This window comes from Aythya marila (assembly GCF_965140915.1).
Source record: "Aythya marila genome assembly, chromosome: 4".
Lineage (NCBI taxonomy): Eukaryota > Metazoa > Chordata > Aves > Anseriformes > Anatidae > Aythya > Aythya marila.
This window is the reverse complement of record NC_139045.1, coordinates 11780409-11806667: the sequence shown is the minus strand read 5'-3', so window position 1 is coordinate 11806667 and position 26259 is coordinate 11780409. Positions and strand designations below refer to the sequence as shown.

The 26259-nt window shown below is 44.1% G+C and overlaps 3 protein-coding genes across 3 annotated transcripts; 1 reads left to right on the top strand and 2 right to left on the bottom strand.

The window, feature by feature from the left end:
* The first annotated feature begins 2963 nt into the window (after positions 1-2963).
* Positions 2964-25234, top strand: LOC309877910 (putative E3 ubiquitin-protein ligase HERC3). Its single transcript, XM_082759785.1, has 23 exons — positions 2964-3099; positions 3720-3852; positions 4539-4615; positions 5172-5393; positions 6178-6269; positions 6873-7003; positions 7784-7929; positions 8260-8336; positions 8651-8748; positions 9228-9287; positions 9848-9950; positions 13951-14134; positions 14473-14657; positions 16167-16262; positions 17362-17493; positions 17582-17695; positions 20329-20469; positions 20557-20723; positions 21813-21879; positions 22090-22163; positions 22795-22978; positions 23360-23459; positions 24078-25234. The coding sequence occupies exons 1-23, from the start codon at positions 3006-3008 to the stop codon at positions 24290-24292; spliced, it is 2892 nt and encodes a 963-aa protein (XP_082615911.1). The 5' UTR covers positions 2964-3005; the 3' UTR covers positions 24293-25234.
* PIGY (phosphatidylinositol glycan anchor biosynthesis class Y) lies at positions 19081-19793 on the bottom strand (the record flags this gene model as incomplete). Its single annotated transcript, XM_082759789.1, has 1 exon — positions 19081-19793. The coding sequence occupies one exon, from the start codon at positions 19791-19793 to the stop codon at positions 19563-19565; it is 231 nt and encodes a 76-aa protein (XP_082615915.1). The 3' UTR covers positions 19081-19562.
* On the bottom strand, positions 19798-20226 carry PYURF (PIGY upstream open reading frame; the record flags this gene model as incomplete). The annotated part of the gene is made up of 2 exons (XM_082759788.1): positions 20063-20226; positions 19798-19957 (listed from the first exon to the last, which is right to left on the bottom strand). Exons 1-2 carry the CDS (start codon positions 20209-20211, stop codon positions 19798-19800), a joined length of 309 nt encoding a protein of 102 aa, XP_082615914.1. The 5' UTR covers positions 20212-20226.
* Positions 25235-26259: the final 1025 nt, after the last annotated feature.

The window sequence follows — 26259 nt, the reverse complement described above, 5'->3', positions numbered from 1 at the left end:
ATGGCCATATGGGCTGTTATTCCTTGTCCTACCCATTACTGACCCAAAGTCCAAGGCCTGGCAGTCCCAGCAACCTGGCGCTGTCTGACCTGCCTGACCTCCATACTCACCTCTTTCTGGCATCTCCTTGCTTTCCTCCATAAGCAAATCCCTACAAGGAAAACCCCACCAAGCAGGCACAGGGCTGGGATGCTCCTATAGAGCACCTCCATGGACCAAAAAGCTCCATCCAGCATGGCCAGGGAGGACCACAGCTGGTCCAGAAGGTAGGGCAGGTAGGAGCACTGGCTGCCCGTGCCAATGCCCTGGTGCTCCAGGTCCTCGGGAGCCACATCCCATATAACTGTGGCCCAGGAGGGCCGGCTGGAACAGCCAGGGCTGCTGGGGAGCTGAGAGGCCATGCAGAGCAGGAAGATGAGGGAGAGCCCCAGGCTGAGCATTTTGCTGCTCCTGCTCTGGGCGTGATCTCTGACTGTCACCAGCGGCACCGCTGTCTGCACGCTGAGTGGGTGATGGTGCCAGCAGCCCCACAGTGCTGTCACCGATGGCCCTGCGATGTCACAAGGCCGTCATGGGGCACCCAGCAAGAGGGGAAGGTCTTGGCAGGGAGGCAGACCCTGGGGAGCCAAATTTCTCAGCCAGCTGCTCCTATGGTCACCCCCCTGCTGCGGGTCTGGGTCTGCCTCACCTCTGGGGCCTGGGCCGGAGCCCTTTTGGCAGGGGCTGTGCTCCAAAATGCTCAGTGAGGAGCTGTGCCAGTGCAGGGGCATTGCCAGGCCCCCCAGACCCATGCTCGTCCTTCCGTGCTGTTCCCAGGGGCTGTGGGGCAGCCGTGGCATTGCCCGCAGCACTGGTGGGGTGCTCAGGGGCCTTGGTGGCACAGGCAGGAGCAGATTGCGGGCCCAGATGGTGACTCCCATACTTGTCAATAGAAATGACACAAATACCATTCTTTATTAAATGGAAGTTTTCATTCCTTATCTTTCTCCGTTTATTGACATAAACTCAAAATAAGTAACTTGCTAGGGCACATTTTTTCATGATACAAGTCTTGTGACTTCAGTGTGTTGCACAGTGGTTAAATTTGGTGTTAGACTGGTGACTGCTTTCTTCTTCACACCTTTTTCACTACTCTGTATATAGCTTTTGTTGTGGTGATGTCAGATAGGGTCATACCATTCTAAAGCACCGGTGAATCTTTCTTTCCCTTGGGAAGCTATACATGCTTGATGAGAGGACTTTTATTTTGTGGGAGTGTCGATCTGCTTGAGGCTACGTAGGAAGGCTCTGCAGAGGGATCTGGATAGGCTGGCTGGATGGGCCGAGGCCAAGTGCATGAGGTTCAACAAGGCCAAGTGCAGGGTCCTGCAGTGGGAGCACAGCACCCCCAGGTAACGCTGTGGGAAGAGTGCTGGAAAGCTGCCTGTCGGAAAAGGACCTGGGGATGTTGGTCAGCAGCCAGCTGAATATCAGACAGCAGTGTGCTGGCTACTAGGGGCGGGTGGCCAAGAAGACCAACAGCTTGTTGGCTTGTACCAGAAGTAGCGTGGCCAGCAGGCCCAGGGAAGTGATTGTCCCCCTGTACTCAGCTCTGGTTGCACCTCACCCCGTGTTCAGCTTTGGGCCCCTTACTGCAAGAAAGACATTGAGGTGCTGGAGCATGTCCAAAGAGGGACTGTGAAGCATGGTTTAGTGGTAGACGTGGCAGTATAGTTAATGGTTGGAACTGGCGGTCTTAGAGATCTTTTCCAACCTTATGATTCTGTGATTCCTGTGCCTCTGCTTGGAGCACCTTCCTTCCCTTGGGAGGACTTGTTAGCTCACGCTTTGGTGCAGAGGGACCTCTAGTGTCCATTTGCAGCCCATACTTTGGCCTCACAGTCCATAGCTTGCTATTTCTTTGTCAAAAGGCCTTCCTATGTATCACAGAAGGAGACGAGGTCCCTGTAGTGTTGCAGGAAACAGGCTAGGAAAGACAAGTGCTGTTTGCTCCCCTGTAGGCAAAAGGCAAACCCAATTGTGGAACTGCTTTTGCTCAAGGACCCAGGGGTACTTGGACGATGGGGAACTGCTGTGTGTACCCTGAGTGACTTTCACCTTCATGGATGTAGCTCCAAAAGGAAAGAAAGAACTTTAGTGACTGACCTTTTCCTCTTCTCCCCTCAAGTCTCTTCATTCCTGTGCCTCTGTCTGGAGCTCCTTTGCTCTCTTTGGATGACAGATGAGCTCATCTGCTGGTGCAGAGGGACTTGACTGTGCTTTTGCGTCTTGTGCTTTGGTGTCCCAAGCCTCACAGCATTTCCCTGGTTAATGCTGAGTGCTGCAGGACCTGGGCTGGGCCCTGCCCTGGACAGCATTGCCCCAGCCCTGTCAAAGGGCTGTGTTCTCTGTCTCCACCCTGTTGTTATTTTTCACCACATTGACTTTCTGTGCCTTTTTGTTCACTCCATTCTGCTTCATTTAAATGTATCACATTAAACACTTCTGTTGTCTCAGTAATTATTTTTTTTTTCTGCAGCATTTCACTCAACGCCAGTAAGAATCTGTAAAATCACGTCCCTAGTGCTACTTTCACAGCACATCTTACCCTGCTATCCTCCCAGCTGTGCTCAGCATTCAGCAGCATGATTTCTTTTAAGCATCGGTTAAAGGTATCGGGAATACAATGAAGATGCTCTTACGTCTTTCCATGCATCTGATCCCTAACACGGGCGTCATTTATCCTACAAGGCGGTCACGTAGCCCTGCGTGTGCTCTCCTTTAGAGGCAGGGGGGGAGATTTAGCAGACAACAGCAGAGGACAAGTGAGAATGGAAAGCCTTTCGAGCGCAGATCCCCGTTTCCCAGCTCAGCACCTCCAGGCGGCAGCATCCCGGCTGCTGGGGCTCCCGGCTTTCGCTTTCGCTTTCGTTTCCCGAAAGCTGGGGCTGGCTGGGGCGGGGAGCAGGGATAAAGCAGCTGCCTCGGGCTCAGCCTAGCGGTAGCAGGCTGCTTGCTATCACGGTATGGCCGGGAGAAGGACAAAGCAGCGGCAGCAGCGGCGGCAGCGGGCCGGGAAGCAGAAGCGCAGCCCCAAGCAGCAGCCGGCGGCAGCGGGAGGTGCTGGGGGGGGACCCGGCGGCGTACCGGGGGTGGGGGGACAGGGACCCTGCCAGGAGCCAGGGGACGGGGAGGAGACGGGGGTGATGGGGAAAGATGCCCCTGCCTGGCTGCATGATGTTGGTTGAGCTGGGGAGGTGAGAAGGGTGGGCGGTGGGACGGCCGAGGTGTGAATTTTGCTGCTTGCAAAATATCTGGCTTCGAGGCAACCTGTGCCCAAGCGTGTGACAGATCTAGGGCAGTCAGATAACTCAGGAAGTGCCTTTTTTTTTTTTTTTTTTTTTTTTTTTCCCTTGGATACTCTCCACGGCTGTGCAAAAGTATCCGTGTGCTTCTGCTGACATGTCAGTGATTGTATTCAGAGCCTGTATCTGAGAGATGGAGAAGTGTCTTCCAGTGACAGCCAGGGGAGTGGCTGGTGGACAACAAAGTAGTGCATAGGACACTGAAGCCCCAAGTGACATGGGAAAATATTGCCTATGCTTGTTGCTCTTCTTCCCAAGGAGCAGAAACTCTCGGTGAAAGCAGTAGCACACGGAGATACTGGGGAAGGAGCAGAGATGGTTGAGGTGCCTGCTTCCTTAGTGTGACTGCCATGCCTGTCTTTATCTGTGCTGTAGAACAAGTGCAGCTGCAGAGAAAGGAGAAGGCGAAATGTCCAAACTGTGATGAAACACATACACCCCTTTTCTCCTGTGATGGGAAGCTTTCCAAAGACTGGGCTGCATCTTCGGATAACTGCTTTAAGCCAAGGTAAGAAGCAGCTTCCTCAGGGTGAAGATATGCATTGCAATGGTTATAGAACATGGCCTCCTTTTCCTAAAGGTAACAGTCAAGAAACTTAGGCATGCTCTTACTGCAAAAAGGAAACAAGAATACTTGCATTCCTAAAACTCAGAACTTTCTCTTTTTTTTTTTTTTTTTTTTTTTAACCAGCAAGAAATGCTCTGATCTCAAGGGTAACACTAAGATCTGAGCTGTTTGAGATACTGACGGTACAGGTTCCTCTCAGGACTCAGTAAGGATAAATAGATACACCAGTTTGCAAATGACATGCGAACTACGTGTGGTTTAGGAAAGCTGTGTGTGAAAGACCCAGGCCCACCTAAACCTCACCACCTTCTGGTTAATCCGTGAGGGTGACCAGCATCTACAAATGAAATAGCAGGATATCATTTATGGAATTTGCTCTTAACTTGCCCAGGAATGAGACTGATTCTCTTTCAGCTTCCTCAGTCACGAACCACAATCAAATCAGTTAGTGCAGCTGAAGGAGGCTTGTGTAAGAGCAGGGTGAACCAACTGAGAGACGACCGATATTTTTCTATATAAGTACTGCTAAACATCCTAGGACGTGGTGAGCAGAGGATCCTCCTCCTTTTACTTAGTCTCATGGCACAGCATCTGTTTTGATGTGGTATTTTTCCTTATCTTCGTAGGCTGGTGAAAGAACTGGGAAACCAAGAAGTTGTTCAAATAACCTGCGGGGACCATCACTCCATGGCACTGTGCAGAGGTAGTCTCTTTTATGCACACCTCTTCTCCAAATGGGAGTCCCATTTGACAGGCTCGCTCAGAAGGGAGACCTTGAACTGTGTTCAGTAGTTAGTGACACCACCAGTGAGTAATGAGCAGTGGATAGGGGACACAAACTGCTCTCTGTCAGCACTGCCCTTCCTCCCCAGCTCTCGGGGACCTGCAGATCTGTCCTTCCCCAATTCCTTAGCACTGCCCCTCCTCAAAGGTGCGTTGTGGAGAGCAGACGTGGCAGCCCCACCCTACTCTCACCAGACCTGCACATTTTTAAATTTGAGCTCTTTGCTTCATAAAAGTATGGCAATAGAGGCAACACCCTGCTTTTGCTCTTGCTGCAGTGAGTCACACAGGCAGCATGGTACTGCCCTGAAGGGGGCAGAAGCAGACAGGGAGATTGGGCTGTTGCTGCTTCTGCACTCCTAGCACTTAGGAGCCAGATCTCTGAAACCAGCACTGATTCTCACTCCCACTCCCAAAGTACAAAGACTCAGGGGAAGCATGACACAGAGCTGTTTTCTTTTGTTCCACGTGTGAAGGAGGTGAGCTCTTTACCTGGGGCCAGAACACCCGTGGACAGCTTGGAGTGGGGAGACAAGTCACACTCACCCCCACACCGCAGCTGGTGAAAGGACTAAAGGGCATCCCACTTGCTCAAATTGCTGCTGGAGGAGCTCACAGCGTTGCTGTGTCACTCTCTGGAGCTGTGTACTCCTGGGGAAAGAACGACTTTGGACAGCTGGGACTCGGACACACAGAAGGTAAGAAAATAAAGCAGTTTGAGAGCAAAGCAATAGAAAGGTATTTTCCTGCTCAGTGAACTTTCTGCACACACAGGAATTGTTCTAGAGTGCCAAATCTCTTTGGAACAGCAGTGGGTGGTAGGGACTTTGGAAGTGAGTATATCTAGATAAGTTTTTTCTTTTGAAGCTATTGCATCCTGACCAGAAAATGCATGAAGGGTCAAGGGATTTAGATATTATATATCTACAGATCATTTTGTCATCATTTTATGTGGCCAAGTGGGTAGCCTGGGCTCCTAAAACCATATGTCTCTTTCCAGGCAATCTCGTGTGAAAGAAATTCATTTTATACCTCTTTGCCTTCTTTTATTTTCTGTGAAAATAAGGTGAGAAAATAATTGAAGTCACCCACTGTCTTCAAACTTGGAAGGCAAGAGCAGAGTTGCCTTAGCCAGAAAGAACCTGAAGTTGTTGAATATGTTCAACTCCTTGAAATTCAGATGTTTTGAGGCCAAGTACCTTTTGGCCAACAAACCTGAAAGTGTTGCATTTTGTTTCAGACCTAGTGTAACTGAACAGAGAAAAAACTATGAACCAGACAGAACATTATGAGAAAGAGAATGTTATAGTGGAGGGTAGAAAAAAAACCTTGAAACCAAGTCACAAATATATGAATTGCTGTAAGATAGGACTGTAAAATGAAAAAAAAATAAAATAAATAAATAAAAAAAAAAAGTTTCTAAATCTTTATTTCTACACTTCAGTATGCTTTCACTTTATCTATGCTCTATTTTCTTTCCAGACAAGGACTACCCATCATACATTGAAGCATTAGAGCACTGGAAGACTGTATTTATCTCATGTGGGGCAGATCATACTGCAGTTCTCTTCAAGGTGAGTCTGAAATTGAAACTCAGCACCTGAGAAATGCTGGGAGAAAAGATGCACTATTAAAACTCAACACAGAGAAATTGGAATGGCAACGCTTGCTTCCATCAGACTCTGGAGATGATCCTGAAGGCAGACTAACTGTGGTAGTGGGAAAATTGGCCTTTGCTCAGATTCATATCATCTGCATAAACAGGGAGAGAGATGGTGAATGAGAATCCTGGGGCAAAGAGAAGCAGTTCAACACTTCATACTTTTTAAACATACTTTCTTTTTTTATATATATATAGCATACTGTGAGTAAATGAGAGCAATAGGTCATTCACTAGGTTTAACTCATACAATAAAATTCTTAAACAAGAGGTAGTTATTCTCAGGAATTTTTTTTTCTTTTTTTCTTTTTTTTTTTCTTTTCAGGAGTTAAAGGATTTGGGCATAAAAACAGCATCAGATTAGTCTTGATGAGAAGTGAACTGTGTTTGAATGAGGGATGTTTTGAGAAAAGGCCCATAATGCATATTGTGTCTTGCTGGGTCTCTCTCTTGATGGTGACCATCTGAATGCTGTTAATAATGCAGAGATCCTGTTGTTTGTTTCTTCATCTTCAAGGATGGCTTGGTGTGCACGTTTGGAGCAGGAGGGGCTGGCCAGCTTGGCCACAACTCCACCCGGAATGAACTAAAACCTCGTGTAGTGGCTGAGCTGTGGGGAGCAAGAGTTTCGCAGGTTGCCTGTGGAAGGTAGGAAAGTACCTTAATAAAATGTCTTTTGAGGTCTGAGTTTTAGGGAAATCACTGAAGAACAGCAGGGATGAAAGTCACCAATATGTTCAAATCCCTGTATGCTCAGCTCTCTCAGGGATCTTCCTGATCAGGCCACCCTTCTGCCAAAAACCACGTGAAATCAGGACCCTCAGCCAGTGCCAAGCAGGGTGAGAGGGCTGCAAAAACCAGCAGGAGTCCTTGGCTCTTGCTCTTCCAAGAAATGAAGGATGTGCTGGGTTCCAAAGGACAGAAGACTGTCAAAAGGCTAAGTCAGAAAAGTCATTGAGTTCCAATCTAATTCAAAAGACTGGGTGGAACCTTAGAAAGAACCAAGAAATAGTGAAAATGACCCAGTTTCATTCTGCCTTTTTGGAACTGGAACAGAAAAAATCTCCCGTTGAATTTCCTGGGTTTTGAATCAGACTCAGCAGTATGGAAATTGCACTTGGAAAAAATGGAAGGAAGTTAGCAAGGCATAACATTTTTTTTTATTATTTTTTTTTAATGCAGAACCAGGGTAAACCATAAACATTCGGGGATAGTATAGGAAATTTGAGTCTGTATTTTTTTACTTTTTTTACTATGTTTATAGAATGAAAGGGTCCTATGGTTTCCGTTAAAGGGACTCTATGGCTGGACTGTCATGACTTCTAAAGACAAGCCTCAGCTATCCCCTCTGAAAACATATTTGTAAATTGTACTCTAACTAGCTCAGAGGTGTTAACTTATTCTGACCATTTTTCTTTTTCTGAACAGACAGCACACCCTGGTCTATGTCCCCTCCTTGGACAAAGTCTATTTATTTGGTTCTGATGAAGGACAGCTGGGAAATGAGAGAACAGCTAATCAATTGATACCACTTCCCATCAATTCACCAGTGGATAATGGAAAACCCTGTCAGGGTAATGAACAGTGCAGATGTGTACAAACTGTATTAATTTGTTCAGTTCAGTTTGGTTTCTTGATTTCCAGTTTACACTGGAAAGCTGATGGCTTCTAGTTGCTTAGGCTGTTATCTCATGCTTGCTCGATAGTCCCAAACACAGTCTAGCAATGTGTAAATCTATTTGCTATTTGATTTATCACCATGAGTAATGGCCTCAAGGAATCAACTTTTAGATAGACAGCTGCTGTCTTTTTTTTTTTTTTTTTAATATGCCACCTCTGTGCACTGAACTCTATGTAACAATTACTGTTTTCAACTGTTTGAAAACCTTTTTATTCTTTCACAGAAAACAATACCTCACAAAAGGTGATTAAAACTACATCAGAAGAAAATGAAAGTATTGTGCTTTGTTTGAAGGAAAGGGTATGTACATATTTGTTTACAGCTTGTAGTTTTACCATTGTTCACAATACTGTTGGAAGCTTTTGATTTTTCTATTCTGCTTTTAATGCTCCAACTAAAGATAAGTCTCTCTGCAGTTCTTTTCATGCCTACATCAGAAACAGACTTGTATTGCAATTATATTTCTGTTCTATGTTTTCTGCATCTGGGTCACGCTGGATGACCATTAATTTATTTATATTTAGGCTGAGATGTTCTTGTAGTGATTGACTTGAAAAAAAGAATCACATCTGCTATACCTTAAATTTCATCACATATTCATGCATTCCATACAGAACTCCTATCCTTTGAATGGAATTGCAACTCTGAAGGAGAATGAAGTGGATGCATGGATTTCTAATTCCCGTTCAAAACGCTGGGAAGCTATAAAAAAGTAAGTCAGAATGCTGGTGTTGATTTTTTTTTTCCCTACATATAATTTTCCCTAAAAATTACTATTCTTTGAGGACTGTTATAGGAACTGATGTTCGAGAATTTAGCTGAGGGCCATATCTTGTACCAGAAATTCTTACTTCATTTTTGCATAGAAAAAACGTGTGTTCATAAGCAACAGCCCCTTGATAACCCTTTTGAAAGAACAGAACAGATGTACTGCCTGGTTTTGGAAGCCAGTCCTTCTCATTGCAATAATTGGTTGTTAAATTGGTGAAGAGCTGACAAAGTTAAACCAGTCTGGAGACTGAGTAAAAGCTCTCAATATAGTGTTGTTAAGATTTTTTATTTGGTTATGTGGAGATACACTTGTACACATGGCTTTTGTTCTTTCAGAATTAAATAATGAAGTTGCTACTTTTGTTCAAAGGATTGTTTTTTTTTCTTTTTTTTTTTTTTTTTTTTTTTTTTCTTACTCAGGAATATCAGACTGATCTTTTCATCTGAGGCTTGCATCAATGGAAGCTTCCTGGAGAAGGGGTAATGTGTGCTGACATAGACATAAAAAATATTTGCTTAACATAAACTGATCACAAAGTGTTATTGTAAGCTATGTACGTAGAGAAGAATAGTTGCATCTGAATTTGCAAGAAGCAAGTCTGCATTTTCAAGGAAAAGCCTGAACTAAAATTATTTTTTATCCTGTAGTTCCTACCAAAATTTGCTGTAGAAGCTGATATTCTAGCAGACCATCCCATACTGACAACTGATGGATGATTTTAATCTTGTGAGGCAATATTACGGCTCCCACTTTATTACAGTCCATAATAGCTCCTCCCAGCACTGAAGTGCAATTCATTTTTGGGTGAAGTACAAGCAAGCCTGTTATTAACAGTTATTAACAGTGCATCACTACACAAGATGGGAATGACAGAATATCAATGAGGACACACCACAGTGAGAATATCTTTATAAAACAGGTGAAGCTGTACTCACTGGAGTTGGGGCTTAATTTTAAGTATTTTCTGATGTTAGGGTGCTTCACTGTTCAGTCAGTAATAAAAAACAACTCATTTGATTTTTTTTTTCCTTTGTGACAGAGACACACATTTCAAAACTTCCAAAGAAATTTCAGGTGTAGACATGAGAGCAGTGCAATGCTTTTATAAGAAGATCAGCAGCAAGACATTACTCTACCAGGAGGTAAGAATTTGATGTAAGAATTCTCACTACACGGACACCAAGGAGCTCTAGGTCTGACTGCTATTTTCCCCAGAGGTTTAGGTTTTCCCAGTCTTTCACAAACAAAGCAAATGCAGGACAGAGGTGTTCTGCAGCAGAGCGGGGAATCAGGGCATGCAAGGCATTTCTCACATGCACTGACTAGAGAATCAGGGGCAATGGCAACAAGTCCGGGTCTGGCGCAGCAGGCTCATCCCCGTAGGAACTTCCCACCTTCTTAGGTGCCCGTGCACAATAGGTGTGAAGCTTTGCAGGTCGATCTGAGCAACACTGGGGAATGTGGTACATCTGGCTTGGATGTGACACAAACATCACCTGCATTAAAATAGCTCCCACCAAGACAAAAAGATAGGTCACTGTTGTGGGAGACTCCCTTCTGAAGGGAACAGAAGGCCCAATGTGCAGACCAGACCTGCTTCACAGGGAGGTCTGCTGCCTCCCCAGGGCCCGGATTAGGGATGTGAAGAGAAAGCTTCTTGCCCTGGTTTGGCCCTCAGACTATTACCTGTCAGTTATTTTTCAAGTGCACAGAGATGAAGCTTCAAGACCAAGTCTGAGGACAATCAAAAGAGATTTCAGGGCCTTGTGACATAGTTGTTGAGAGGTCAGGAGTACAGGTGGTGTTTTCCCCTCTCTCCAGTTGCAGGAATTGATGAGTTGAAGAATAGGAAAAGTCAGCGAATCAGTATCTGGCTCCAAGCCTGGTGTCACCAGCAGAACTTTGGAATTTTTGACCATCAGTCATTTCACAAGACACCAGGCCTGCTGGCACTGGATGGTGTTCACCTGTCTCTAAGGGGAAAAAAGGATCTTTGCTCAGGAGTTAGCAGGGCTCGCTGATAAGGCTTTAAATTAGATTTGAAAGGGGAAGGGGATAAAACCAGGCTTGACAGAGACAAGCCTAGGGGTGATATGACAATGGTTAAAGAACAGTGTGCTAGCAAGGTCCATTGGTCTACCACCCCTGTTGAGGTAGGGGATGGAGAACCATGTGGTACCAAAGGCATGAGGGATATTGACAGGTTAGAAATCACAAAAGGAAGGAGAAGTGGTGGGGTAGCATTATGTTAGGAAGCATTTGGGTTGTCTTGAGATTAATAACGGCGATGACAGGGTTGAATGTTTATGACTGAGAATCAGAGGGAAGGCCAATGAGGCAGTTGTCCTGGTGGGCATCTGTTATAGAGTGCCTAACCAGGTCGAAGAAGCAGACGAATTATCTACAAACAGCTGGGACAAGTTTCGTAATTGCTAGTCTGTGTTCTCATGGGGGACTTCAACTTATCAGATGTCTGCTGGAAATACAACCCAGCACAGAGGAAACAGTCTAGGAGGTTTCTAGAGTGTGTGGAAGATAACTTCCTGACGGAGCTATTGAGTGAGCCAGCTAGGGACAGTGCCCACTGGACCTTTTGCTCATAAACAGAGAAAGACTTGTGGGTGATGTGAAGGTTGGAGACCATCTTGGCCACAGTGATCATGAAATAACAGAGCTTTCAATTCTTGGAAAAGTAAGGAAGGGGGTTACCAGAACTGTCACCTTGGACTTCTGGAGGACAGACTTTGGCCTGGTAATGAGGCCAGTTGGTGGAGTCCCTTGGGAGGCAGTTCTGAAGGACAAAAGAGTCCAGGAAGGCTGGATGTTCTTCAAGAAAGAAATCCTAAAGGCACAGGAGCCCGTCCCCACGTGCCAAAAAATGAGCCAGCATGAAAGAAAACTGGCCTGGCTGAACAGGGAGCTGCAGCTAGAGCTTAGAAAGAAAAAGAGGGTTTATAATCTTTGGAAGAAAGGGCAGGTAACTCATGAGGACTACAAAGATACCATGAGGCTGTACAGGGACAAAATTAGAAAGGTCAAAGCCCAATTTGAGCTCATTCTGGCTATTGCTATTAAAGATGATAAAAATGATTTTATAAATACATAAACAAGAAAAGGAGGACTAAGGAGAATCTCCATCCTTTATCGGATGTGGAGGGAAACATACTGATAAGAGATGAGGAAAGGCTGAGGTACTTAATGCCTTCTTTGCCTAAGTCTTTAGCAGCAAGATCAGTTGTTCTTCAGGTATTCAGCCCCCTGAGCTGGTAGACAGGGATGCAGAGCAGAATGAAGCCCTCATAATCCATGAGGAAGTGGTTAGCGACCTGCTACTCCACTTAGATGTATGCAAGTGTATGAGGCCAGATGGGATCCACCTGAAGGTACTGAAGGAGTGGGTGGGAGTGCTCACCAAGCTGCTTTCCATCATTTATTAGTGGTCCTGGCTATCAGGGGAGGTCCCAGCTGACTGGAGGCCAGCAAATAGGATGCCCATTTACAAGAAGGGCTAGAAGGAAGATCTGGGAAACTACAGGCCTGTCAGTCTGAGTTCAGTGCCAAGGAAGCTCATGATGCAGATGATCTTGAGTGTCATCTCACAGCACTTAGAGGACAGCCAAGTGATCGTGCTGACTGGCATGGGTTTATCAAAGGCTGAGGAACCTGATCTCCTTCTACGATAAGGTGATGTGCTCAGTGGATGAGGGAAAGGCTGTGGATGTGGTCTAGCTAGACTTTAGTAAGGCTTATGATACTGTTTCATGCAGCATTCTCCTGAAGAAGCTGGCAGCTCAAGGCCTGGACTGGTGTACGCTTTGTTGGGTTAAAGACTGACTGGATGTCTGGGCCCAAAGAGTCATGGTGAATGGAGTTAAATCCAGTTGGAGGCCGGTCACTAGTGGAGTCCCCCAGGCCTCAGTACTGGGGCCACTTTTCTTCAATATCTTTATCAATTATCTGGATGAGGGGATCGAGTGCACCCTCAGTAAGTTTGTTGATGACACCAAGTTAGGTGTGAGTGTTGATCTGCTCGAGGGTAGGAAGGTTCTGCAGAGAACTCTGGATAGGCTGGGTTGATGGGATCAGGCCAGCTGTATGAGGTTCAACAAGGCCAACAGCATCCTGGCTTGTATCAGAAATAGTGTGGCCCGCAGGACCAGGGAAGATATTGCCTCCGCCCCCCTCCCTGTACTTAGTTCTAGGCTGCACCTTGAAAACTGTGTTCAGTTTTGGGCCTCTTGCTACAAGAAAGACATTGTAGTGCCGTAGTGTGCCCAAACAAGGGCAACAAAGCAGGTGAAGGGTCTAGAGAAGAAGTCTTATGACTTGTTCTGAGTGGCTGAGGGAGCTGGGGTTGTTTAGCTTGGAGAAGAGAAGGCTCAGGGGAGACCTTATTGTACTTTACAATTACCTCAAACGAGGTTGTAGCAAGGTGAGGATTGGTCTCTTCTCCCAAGCACCAAGTGATACAATGAGGGGAAATGGCCTCAATTGTGCCAGTGAAGGTGTAGGTTGGATATTAGGAGAAATTTCTTTACCAGAAGGGTTGTGTGGCATTGGAATGGGCTGTCCAGGGAAGTGGTTGAGTCACCATCCCTGGAGGTCTTCAAGAAGCCTTAGATTTAGACCTTAGTAGCATAGTTTAGTGGTGGGCTTTAGGACTAGGTTAAAGGTTGGACTAGATGATCTTAGGGGTCTTTTCCAACCTGAATGATCCTATGGAAAAAAAAAACAAACAACCTTTCAGGAAGCTTCTTGAAGAGTTTGTTTGTTGTCTCTGCTGAAGCTGAATCCTGGAGAGGTGAAGTTTTATGAAAGTCTTAGTGTAGGGAATAAGACGTTTTACAAAAAGCTGCCAGGCTTCCCAATGAAGAGAAATGATGGCAGAATTACCCCAGAAAGAAGTTGTCTGTCTTCTACTGGGGGAAATAAGTGGATGAATGAGTTACCCAAAATCAATCAGAAAACTGACTAATTCAGGAATTGAATTTAAAGGTAGTATCCTAGACCTAGTGTATGAAGGAAGATTTGTGAATGAAACGAATTCTGTGCTAACCTAAATCATAGATTGTTTTGGCATAACACAATTGCATTTTTAATCCTTTTTTTTTTCTTTTCTTTTTTTTTTTTTTTGTTCTGAAGGTGCAAAATGGAATTGCGAATTTGCTGTCATCATTGTCTTCCTCTCCCATCTCACCAGAAAATTTCAGAGTCTACTTGATTTTGCCTTTTATTCTTCAGGGAGATGATGACAGCTCTTACCATTTTCTCCAGCTGTTAGCAAAAGCCATTTTGAAGCTCCAGAAGAAGGACCGGAAAGTTCTTGGTAGGGTTGGAAGTTGATGGAATTGAATGATTAAATGTTTGGTCATTTTGGGCTGTGGAGCAAGAAATAGTATTGTTGATGTAATTTGTTCCAGAGTTCAGCCTGGAAGAATTGCTTTTGGTAGAAACGCAAATATGGGGACTACTACAGAAAAAGCAGGCACAAGAAAAACAGTGTTTTTCAATCTGAGGTTTACTAGTTTTGTACTATGAAATTAAGCATTTTGTTTTGTTCAGTTGATAAGAATGGAAAATGCAACTTAATCCAAAAAAAAAAAAAAGTAGTTATTTGCATGTTACCTGTGGTGGATATCTTACTAGCTGTTGTTTTATTTACAGAATGCCTGTGGTCAAATCTAGACACATTATCTTTCAAGAATCTGGTCTGTATATATCAGAAGCTTTCGCAGAATGTAATGTCTCGGTTTTTCATATATAATGGCCTGTTGCAAATATATGTCTTTCGACACAAGACTCCCATTGGACTGCATGAGGCTTTGCAAATACTGCATATTCTTTACCAGGTGAGAAAGTGATTGGATCCAGATTAGAAAGGATGTATCAGTATGATTTAGAATATTTCAATCATTTTTCTTTGTTGAATTTTCTGTGTTTCCTTCTTATGAGGAAACATGGTGCTTTGACATTCCTTCAGGAATCTTTTTAGCATGTCTTTGAAGGAGTTGAGTTGTCCCACTACCTACCTATTACTGTCACGGTACCTACCCCAAATCATGCTCTTGAGCAGTGCCTGGCTGACTGTAGAAATGAATCATGGTTGAGGTTGGAAGGGACCTCTGAAGATCATCTAGTCCAAAGCCCCTGCCAAACATGATCACCTAGAGCACAAATGAAGAACTGAAGCATGTTATAGCCTCAAGGTGGGAGGGAATGCTTTCAGTGAGGACTGCATGCCTTGATGCATGTTGAGCTATGGGTGTAGCTGGTGGTTTTACCATGCTATGCAGTTGCACACCACAACGGCTCTCTGACTTCCCCTCCTGAAAGAAAAAAGGGGAGAAATACGATGGAAAGGGCTCTAGGGTTGAGATAAGGACGGGCAGATCACCCACCAATTATCATCATGGGCAAAGCGGAGGGGCCCTTTTGGAGGCAGGTGAAACTGGCTCTTATCTGACATAGGGCAGCTTCTGGGCTCCTCACAGAGGCCACCCCTGCATCCCCCCGCTACCAAGCCCTTGCCATGTAAAAGCAGCACAGTGGTGCCTGGTAGTGAGATCCCTCACCCCAGTAACTGCTCACAGCATTTACATGATGGCCCACCTATTTGGCACAGCATGGCTGTCACAGCAATACTGTAGGATGCTTTAAGAGCCTGTTACCTGAGAAGTTTTCTGAAACAGAAGAATTATAACGTGTTTAGCTGCATGTGAATAAGGGGAAGAGAGGGGACAATAGCTGTATTCTTCTCAAAAAAAAACAAAAAACCATCCTTTCTCTTGCTGAGGTTTTCAAAGTTTAGGAGAGGGGAAAGTTCAAGCATGCACTCAGTGTGAATCAGAGAACTGATAAACTTGGTTCAGAATTCAGTATCCTCTTGGCTGAGAATGCAGACTTGGACCTCTAAGTCTATACTGTTAAATCTATTCACCGGATAAAACTCAAGTGCAGGAGGGTACTCCTCAGTAAGCGGTGACATCATTTGCAGCTTTACATGGTCACTTTCCCTCCCAAAATCACATCTTTGTCAGGCAACAAACATGCAAGTGAGTGAGGAACTTCAGATTCTCTTGCAACATGACAGGCAAAATGACAAAAATACCGTTCATGTTGCAATCTTGGTAACGAGTCTTTGTTGTAAATGAAAATCATGTTCCTGCAAGTTTTTACATGGTTTTCTGTGACTTGCCACTGTTGAGTGCTTCTATAGTGTTGTAGTGTTTCTATACTTCCATTTCTGTGCCGGGTCTCAGAGCTATTTCTGCTGAGAGTCCTGTTTCTCCTTAGTCCTGTCCTGCTTACAGATGCATAGCTCAGCAGTTCTGCCTTTCATATTGTGTCTATCAATGCAGGTGAACACCAGGGCTGGCTTCAGACTACAAGAAGACAACTTCTATGTGCCTGAAGCGAAAAGGATTGTCGAATATTTATTCAACAGGAGACATGAAGTAAGTATAAAATCTTAGAGCAGCACAAAACACTTATTCTGCTGTTTTGTAAATCAATATATATGGAAGTCAACTCTAAACTCTACCCAAGTGACAGTGCACTTTCCCACTCCTCTGGCTGTCCTAAATCATGCAAGCCATTTACAGTCTCAATATTTCAGCAGCTACAATAGTACCTTTCCTTTGATGACTCCCTGGTTCAGAGGGTTCAGAGAGTCAGGGCTGTTCCCAACAGCTTAGATCTGTTTGCTTCAAACTGGCGATGAGTATGAAATAGGAGTGTGAAGGATGGTTGCTATGCTGCTTGTATACTTCTAGATTTTATGATATTTAATTAACAGAATTATTGTGAGATCTCTTTAAACTTTTATGGAGAAACCCTATTGAGCACTTCCATTTACTTACATCTAAAAGCAGTGTTAATAATATTAAAATCTGTGAAATGGTTCACTTCTTCACTTTTAATAACAATATGTCTAACTTGGGTGTCCAGGACATTTTTACTATTTTTACAAGGTCCAGGGGGACCTTGATAGGGTTGAGAGGTGGGTGTGTGTGAACTTCATGAGGTTCAACAAGGCCAAGTGCAAGGTCCTGTATCTGGGCCAGGGCAACCCCAAGCACAAATACAGGCTGGGAGAATGGACTGAGAGCAGCCCTGAGGAGAAGGACCTGGGGATGCTGTTTGACGAGAAGCTTGATGTGAGCTGGCAATGTGAGCTTGCAGCCCAGAAAGGAAGCCCAAGGAATAAACTTACTGTTTTATTCCTGGGATACTGTAATGCATGTCTGCCTACACAGACAGTTCTGCAAAAATTCAGATGCCTCCTTATCGGTTTCCCATTCATGCTAGTGGTTAGAAGCCACTTTTATGAAGCGTGCCTCTCTGTTGGCATAGTGTTCATGTATAAAGTATGTACATGTACCAACATGTACAGGTATGTTGGTAGAGTGTTCATATTCTGTTGGTATAGTGGTCATGTACACACCAAAGGCCTTTTTCAGAAATAGATGATGGCAGTTCAATCTCTACACGTACCCCCAAACTCTCATCTTGCGAGTAAAAAATCATCATGTCTTCTCTTCTTTGTGATTTCAGGTGATGTTTCATCGGGACATATTTCAGAGTACTCTAGGGATGCTGATCAAATATCCATGCATCTTTGACATGCACGACAAGATCCAGGTTCATTATTTAGATTGTGACAGTCTGTACACATGTAATGAGTTTGTAAGTGTGACCAATTTATGTATTTATTTTTTACAATTTAGAAAAGAGAAACGCACTTCTAATGAATGGTTATGTAATTCTTCAACAGCTAGGCTTTTTATGCAAGGCACCCTTTATTTTACATGTCAGACGAGAACACCTTCTGCATGACATACGGCCTCTAATGACAGCACGAAAGGATGAGTTCAACAGGATGTTAAGAGTAAGATATCAAAATATGTTGTTTTGTTAGCTCTAAATGTATTACTGCACTGTTCTGAAGTATTATAAGGAAGTTCCACTGGGGATGTAAAGTAAATCAGGAGGGTAGTATTTTACATTCCTGTTCCAGATAGCCATTAGGCTTTCTGGGCATAATTTAAATCCAAGTGGCAGTGCTATTTACTGTGAAGCTGCTTTGGGATAATGTAATAGGATTGCTCAGGAAACTGGTAATTGGCAAAGTCCATCACTATTACTGCTACAATGATTTTGAAGACTCTAGGCTAGTTTTCTTCAATACTAGCCCTGCCCTGCAAAAGCAGTTAGCTGGCTGACGTGGGATCCAAGCACCTGCCCAGAGCTGAGGACCACGTGCCTGTGTTCTGTCACCAACACAAGGGCTGTCAGTCTGGTACTGCACCTAGGCATTATCTGATTCTGTTTCTTCCCAGGTGAGACTTCTTGCTGGCCAGAGCTGTCAAAGCTTTTCCTTCCTATACATTTAGGAAAAGATTCACAAATAGCTTCTAGAGCTCCTCTTCCTTCCCCCTCCTTAGTACAACAGCTAAAAAGGGAACTTCTTACACTGAAAATAAGGCTTGTGCTCTGTACTATCCTCTAGATGAACCTCTCTCCACTGATCATAGGAGCCCCAACAAGTTCCCAGATGTTGGCTAGTCAGCCTTCAAATACACCTCTTCTGCACACTGCCTTTCATACTATAGATCACACCATTGTTTGCACAGCAGCTACTTGGTCAATTTGATTGATTAGTGTCTCACCAACAGACACTACTGTCTATAGACACTACTACTAAGATCTGCAACACTTAGAACTTCGTGCTGCATTTCTGAAATGTTCAGCAGGTAAAGGACATTCTGTCACTCCACTCTCTAGTCTTACTGTAAACGGGAACAGGGAAGGTTGAAGTATTTAGCAGAAGTATCTTCTGTTTGCTCTCTACTGAAGATGCTGAGGAAGAGATTGTATTAAGGGGAAAGATACCCTACATACGTATGTAGTATTTGTAGCTGCTGACTTGGCTACCAAATCCTGGGCTCAGTAAGTTGTTTTTCCTCCAACCTGTCAGGAGATGTTTCTTTAATGAAGCTGACCCAGCATGGCTATCAAACGTGTGCACTCAGACACACTTAACAAATACAATAAGGACATAAATCTCTGAAATAGACACTGAAATATGTTGTAGATGATTCTGCACAACAAAACCCCTAGATGCACAAATACATCTTTTCTGGGCAGCAATCAATGCTTTTGTTTGCCTGTCTTCTTCTTACAAAAAAAAAATAAAATAAACAAAAGCAAGCAGTTGCTGGATGTACAGTCATGGGTGTCATCCCAAGTAAATTTTTTCATTTAACTCAGAGCTTGTTATTAAACATCAGCCTAGTTTATTTTATGTTCTTCTGACAGTGGGACAAATACATTTCAATACACACATCACTTCAAGACATATGAACAGAATTACAGCTTCATGACTCAAAGAGAGACTCATACTGCCACGTTGTCATTGCTTATTATCTGTTATTTCAAAACGCGTGCTGTCTTTTCTAACAAAGATAACTGCCACCTATAAGATTTTCAGTAGTACCATTAGAAACAGAGAACGTTCTTGAAGAGAGATGCTAGAAAGAGTTAATGCTTCTTGTTAGTCTTCCTCTCTATCTTCCTTAGCAGTAATTAAGTAATGGGCTTGCTGCAGCAGACTTTATACAGTTCCAGATACCACTAGGAAAAGTGACAGTCACTAGTGCCAGCTGGGAACTCTCTCAAATCAACTGTAGCGCCCTGTGAAATTAAACTGTGTTGCTCTAGAGAAGCATGGGGGGGGGGTTAGCAAACGCACTGCACTAGTTGTGCCTGAAAAGCTTAATCCCCATCCAGGTCCACAGGTGGAAGAACACATAAACTGGTATGGTAATGGGAAGGAGGAGGCTGTAGAAACACAAGCTGTTGGTGCTGGTGCAGCCCTGCGGGAAGGTCTCGTCCACCGCGGCGGCGTAGAACAGGCCTGCTAGGGACAGGAGCGGGACGAGGACGGTCAGCGTGGGCAGGGAGGGCAGCACGCCGCCTCCTGCCATCGCCTCACTGCTGGGGCCCGGCGGGCCCTGAGGTCTCCTTCACGGCCTCAGCCTGCTTCTGCGTTCTCCTGGCCGCCTCCGGGATCATGTTGGGGATGCCATCGATGACGGGGTAGGCGATGCCCAGCTCCTCGTTGACGAGCTCGTTAGCCGACTCGTCGTACCTGGGCAGCCAAGAAAGAGAAAAAAAACAACAATAATAATAACTCGAAGGGAGAGGCGAACAACTTAGCTTTGCCCTTCAGCGCCCGCTCGGCCCCCCCGCTCACCTCAGCGGCCGCTTGGAGAGCGGGCACACCAAGAAGCGCAGCAGGGAGGGCTCCAGCCCCGGCCCCTGCCCGCCGCCCTGCCCGCCCGCCCCGCGGCTCCCCGCCGCCCGCCTCAGCGCCGCCACGGCCCCGCGCCCGGCCCGCAACATGGCGGCCGCGCCGCGGTGCTGAGGCGGGACGCGCCGGGCTGCGCGGCGGGCAGGGCGCGATGGGTTCCGGGCGGCGCTCGGGTCCTCGCCTCACCGGGCTCTCCCCGCGGCCCGCAGGTGGTGTTCGTGGGCGAGGCGGGGCAGGATCTCAACGGGGTGTCCCGGGAGTTCTTCACCGTCGCCGCCAGGGCTTTCAGCGACCCCCAGAGCGGTGCCTTCCGCCACTACCCGTCCCGGCTGCTCTGGTTCCCCGCTCAGGTAAGGCGGCGCAGCAGCCCCGCTGCGAGGGAAATGGGCTTCAGGAAAGACAAAGTTAGGACTTCTTCTGCTTTTATTTTTAACTAGGTGCCAAGCCACGACGACACTTTTGTCCTGATCGGGATCCTGTGTGGGATGGCTGTGTATAACAAGTGCCATGTGCCCTTCCCTTTCCCCGCCGCGCTCTTCAAGAAGATGTTGAACGTCGCACCCACCCTGGAGGATCTGAAGGAGCTGATGCCAGCAGTCGGCAGGTACAAGCTAAGAGTGTCCTAAGCTGGGAGATGCCTAAGGGATTTCCTAATTTGTGGTGAAACTACAGTTCAGGCAGCTCTCCTGGTTTGGTGATGTGCACAGAAATCATGAAAGCAGTGTTAGGTACACCTGCGGCAATGATATTTGCCATTGCCGGGCTGCTACAAACCACAGTGTTTCCAAGGAGGCTCCTTGGCCAGGAGTACAGCTATCAAACAGCTGCTGGCATCAACAAAACAAAAAAAGTCAAGTCCTGAACGCTGGAAGCAGTAGGGATGCCACTCCATGTGAGCTTAAGTCCACACTAGCAATACATGGTTCATAAATACTTCAAGCTGTACTTTAGACTTGAAACAACAACCTTATTTATTTAATTATTTATTACTAATTTCTACAATGATTTTAAAGTAGGCAGTGATGAGCGCAGTATTAACCTATGCTGCAGTCACGTCAAATCTGAGAACCAAGGTGCAGGGTTCCCACATACTGAGAAAGGAGATAACAGGCTGATACTGCAGGAAGAGGTGCTGCTGCCACCAGCATAAAGCTCCTAGGTACCTGAAGCCTGGCTTACACACAAGTGCTATCAACAGTTGATAGGAACCTTTTCCCTAGAGCCAGTGACTGTGTCAATGTGCAGAAAAGCCCTCAGTATACTGCGGGTTGCCAGCAATGCTTGGAGAGACACTGTTCTATAAAGCAGTTCTCCCAGATCATCCAGATGCATCCCAGATGCACACGTAATTCCTTACTAGATGGTCTTTGGAAGGATAAAGCTGTGGTCTGAGCCCACTTGCCACTGTAATTGTTCTCTGTAAAATCCCCACAGAGCATGGAGATGGTCTTGCTTGGAATCCTTTGCAATCAAGGCATTTGCCCTTAAGTCATGGCAATTGTAGAACCCAAGTGTATAAATCAGTTTAGGGCCACATTATGGAGGTTCTGTGTGAGTACAAGTACTCTGTATGCATGTGCATTTAAATACTGCTTGTCAAAGGATGCTTTTCAGCAGAATCTGAGTGTGTGACGAATCGTCTTAATGTCTCTTCTCTATTTTTCCTTTTTTTTTTTTTTTTTTTTCTTGAAAGGAATCTTCAGAATATTTTGAATGAAGAATCTGAGGATGAGCTTGAGAGCCAGGACATGACCTTCGTGGTAAGATGCCACTGTGTCATTTAGATGTGCCGACCATGTAACTGAGGCAAGACAGTATCCCACTGCAAATGATACAAAAACTTGTCTGTAAACACAAAGTAGCGAGACTGCTGGGTCAAGCCCTGCAGAAAGAAAGAGTAACAGATATAGCTCACATATGCCTATTATGTGTAAGAAATATGGCATCCAATATTTTCGTTTTCTGTGCAGCTACTGGAAGAAGGAGGTTCCGTGGTTGACCTTAAAGAAAACGGTACCAACATCCCTGTCACTAAGCAAAACAGGTCAGTTTTATTTTTCTTATCCTGTTATCTCTTATGAGTATACAAAATGTCGTATCTATACTCATCCCCACATATTCCTTGAAAATACTGAGCATCAACATTGTGCTGTTCATCTCAGTCCAATAACTTGTTTGCTTTCAGTTCTTGCTCTTTATGCTGTCTGTGTGCCAGACATCAGCAGTTTAGGGATCCCTGGTCATCCTGACGTTGGCATATGCAGGGATACCTGGTCTTTTCAGGGAAGTTCCTAACAAATATGTAAAATGTCCCTGAACAGCATTTTCAGGGAAATACAGACAACTTGTTTGGGAGATCAGGTACAGGTACACCTCTGTAAGATTTTTTTAATGAGCAAAATATTCCCTGCTTAGTTATTTGTATGAAACATATCTTGTACGTGATGGAAGAGGAGCAATCTGTCAATGAGGATTTGTGTTAATATTAACCTCAGCACAGAGGACACAGAGCAAGTCTATGGCCTGAGTTATGCAGGTGACTGCTTTCAGTAAAGAGTTTTGAAAATAAAGCAGGTCAAACGGAGTAAAGAAAAAGGAAACAAAGAGTTCTATGTATTTCTCTTTTTCAAAAGTCACATCTTGTGTTACTTGTTTGAATCAAAATATTTTTGCAGGAAGGAATTTGTTGACTTATACGTGAATTACATATTCAATGAATCAGTGCGGAAGCCATTTGAGGACTTTATGCAAGGTTTTTTAAGAGGCTGTCCAGCTAGAAGCTGGAAGATGTTTCTCCCTGTTGAGCTCCAAGTTCTTCTCCTGGGACACGCAACATATGACTGGCATCTGCTGCAAAAGGTATTGGATACAAGCAGAGGGGCTTTCTGCTGGTTTGCACAAGGTGTTTGCTGAGTAAAACCTCCTTCAGTCCTGCTCTCTTATTGAATGTGTAGGTCAGGAACACAAACATAGTAGCTCAAGGGACTCTTTTAATCATTTGTAACATTGGTTTGAGTCTGTTTCTAATCCACACTAGGTACAAGAAAATAGGGGGATAAAAATTAAATTGTAGCTCAAGGATTGTCATATGGATCTTTGAAAGACAAATGAACAAGCAGATTCCAGTCAAGAGGATTTGAACATCTATGAACAGGATTATAAAATTTATCAGATAAACTGTTGTTGCTTTAAATAAAAATAGAAATAACAAAGCCAGTTTTATTTTTATCTCTTTAACAGAATGTGATATACAGAAACTATCAAGAGTCACATCAAACCATCAGGAATTTTTGGACTGTGTTTTTCAGGCTCCCAGAAGAAAAAAAGAAAAAGTTTCTTGGTAATATTCAGACATTCTAAACTTTTCTATAGCCCTTTTCTCTCTCTCTCTCTCACAAGATACATCTAGACGTTTGTGTGTGAAAACTACTGTAGATCCAAACTGCTTTTCAGCATGATTTTCCCCCCATTTTCTAGTGAAAGCCACAAAGGATTAATGCTAAGAATAATACAGACACAGGTCTGACCCTTCTCACCTCCCTTGAAGCTTGCTTAAAGGCATCTGACACCCTCAAATCTTGCAATTACCTTACCCCTTACTTTTGTGGATATCAGTTGTTGGTCAGAGGCCTCAACTTGCATGCTGACACAAGCAGTTTAGCTTTCTCAAAGGAAGCTACCTCATCCTTTTTAAAGGTAGAAGATCAAACCTAGCCTGGGTTTTCTCATCCACAAAGCCTATATAAGTTAAAGTAGAAGATGGTTTGTAATTATTACAAATCAGCAAGAGAATTTATTATAATTGGGTACAAATTGAGCAACACAAAACAATTAGCTTATGGAAATAGTTATGTTTACACTGATTTTCCTTCATATGTTTTTCATCCACAGATGACATTTTCTTGTTTGTTTGTTTTTAATTTGCTAACTTGCCTTTGTTCCATCCCCCTTTGTTTAGCTTTTTTGTCAGGATCTGATCGAATCCCTGCCTTAGGACTGGAATATTTACGATTTACTATTGAAGATCCTAGATGGGAAAATCCAGATAATTTTCTTCCTCGAGTTAGTACCTGCAGCTACATTCTCTACCTCCCCAGGTACAGCAGTAAAGATATACTAAAGAAACAGATCCTCTGTGCCATAGAGCATGATGAAGGTTTTGCCTTGCAGTGACTTTTGGTCAGGAGCATGTTAAAGCACAAACAGGAAAGCAAGTCTTTGTTTCACGTGTAATATTTTTCCTCTTGGTAACTGATTTACTGCTTTCTAGCCTGACTTTTTTTTTTTTACTGTACTTCATAAACACTTGACTGTTTGTTTTGAGTAAGGTTGTATATTGATTATATACTTGATGGTTAGATTATAAAGTTAGTAAAGAAAAGAACCCTATTTAACATGCTTGCAAGAAGCAAGTTGGTAAATGAGTATATTTACATGTATGCTCATCCTAATTGCGCTGTAGTGGTCTTCTTTAGTTGGTTGAGCTTTCAACAACAGGGTTTCTGTGATTTGTACGTTACCAAACACACAGCGTATGCTAAAGTCATTGTCACAAGAGGAGGCCAAGGTAACATCTTAATTTGTGTTAGTCAAGGATGCCCTTGGAGAGCAACCAGCCCTAAGGAGACCTGATCCATTAAGTTGTGAATTGAAGGAGCAATCTGTACGTAGCTGAATATGGCCTTTTACTTATCTGAGAGAAGTTCTTAGGAGGAGGATTTGATCATTCCTAGACTTGGTCAGCACTGTAAAGCATTAATTTGTAAATTAATTGTTGTTTGTAATTAATGTAATTAATTTGTAAAGCATTAATTAGTTTGTTGTGTTGCTTTACATCTTCTAAGGAGATGGCTGGCAATTAAAACAGAATTTTAGGCCTGCAGAGCGTTGTGAATATGAGGCTTGCAGGACGGTTGGAAGCTCATTGCCAAAACTGTTTAACACTGGCAGGATATTGGCAATGTCAGGCGGGAAGCACAGGCAGAATGTGTATTTTCTCTATATATTTTGCTTTATGTAAAAAAAATAATAATTGAGGGATAGCAGTCATGATTTTTCTGCCGTCCTTTTTCCTTTGGTGTAAGTGTGTCAGTAGATGTACATATGTAAAGAAGTTTTTACTGTGCTAAATTAAATGATGATTGGTTAAATTTTCATACCTGTGGTTCTGTTTTTCCTCTGTTATGTGGCTGCCTATGCATGACAACGTATATCTGTTTTCTGTCCTCATTCATATACACAAGGCCTGCACCAGAGGAGTCAAAGGCTATATAGGTGTGTTTCAAACATGCATTGCATACACTGAACAAGTCGAAGTCTTGTACATTTGGTGCAGAATATGCTTTATATGAATGCAAAAAATCTAGAGCGAGAAGATGACAAATTTTCACCACCTCCTCTGCCTTGATTTTGTGTTGTGCATTACACGCACATTTTAGTGATGAATAAACTACTCCCAAGGTGCAGAAATGAATGTTACAACCTCTGTCGCTGGAAGGTTGTCCATTAAGACTTGGGGAACTATCCTGTTGCTGCCTGCCTGACTCACTGACGTGTTTGGTGGGCATGGGTACCATGACAGTGCTGCCAGTTTGAAGCATTTGATACAACTCCTTATCATGTATGATGCAACAACACATGGGAGATTAAATCCCAGAATAACTTCCAAGGCTATTTTGATTTATCTTTAAATAAGCCCTGCTTTTATAAAAAAAAAAAAATAAAAATTTTAGAAAGACCTTTCAAAGAAGCCGAGTAGAGCACTGTCATATTCTGAAATGACTTCGAGCTCCAAGCTGTGTCTACGTTTTTTCAAACAGTGCTTATTATAAAATATGCAAAGGAATACGATGTGAGTGAGCCTGATACCCAGCTATGAGTTTAGGAGGCTTTACACAGGTATCAAACGTATATTGAACCTGCAGCAGGATTTTTTTAGACTGCTCTTCTGATCCTGAACATCACCTGTAGAGATGTGCCAGAGCCCTGTAGAGCAGCTGATGCAGTCAGCATAGATCTGGGATGACTTGGACACCCAGGCAGCTTTTAAGCCATGAGAAGCAAAGTAGGTAGCCTTGGTGAAGAGTGTTAGGGATGCCTTCGTGCTGGATTTGCTGCAGAGCAGACACCATGCAGAAATG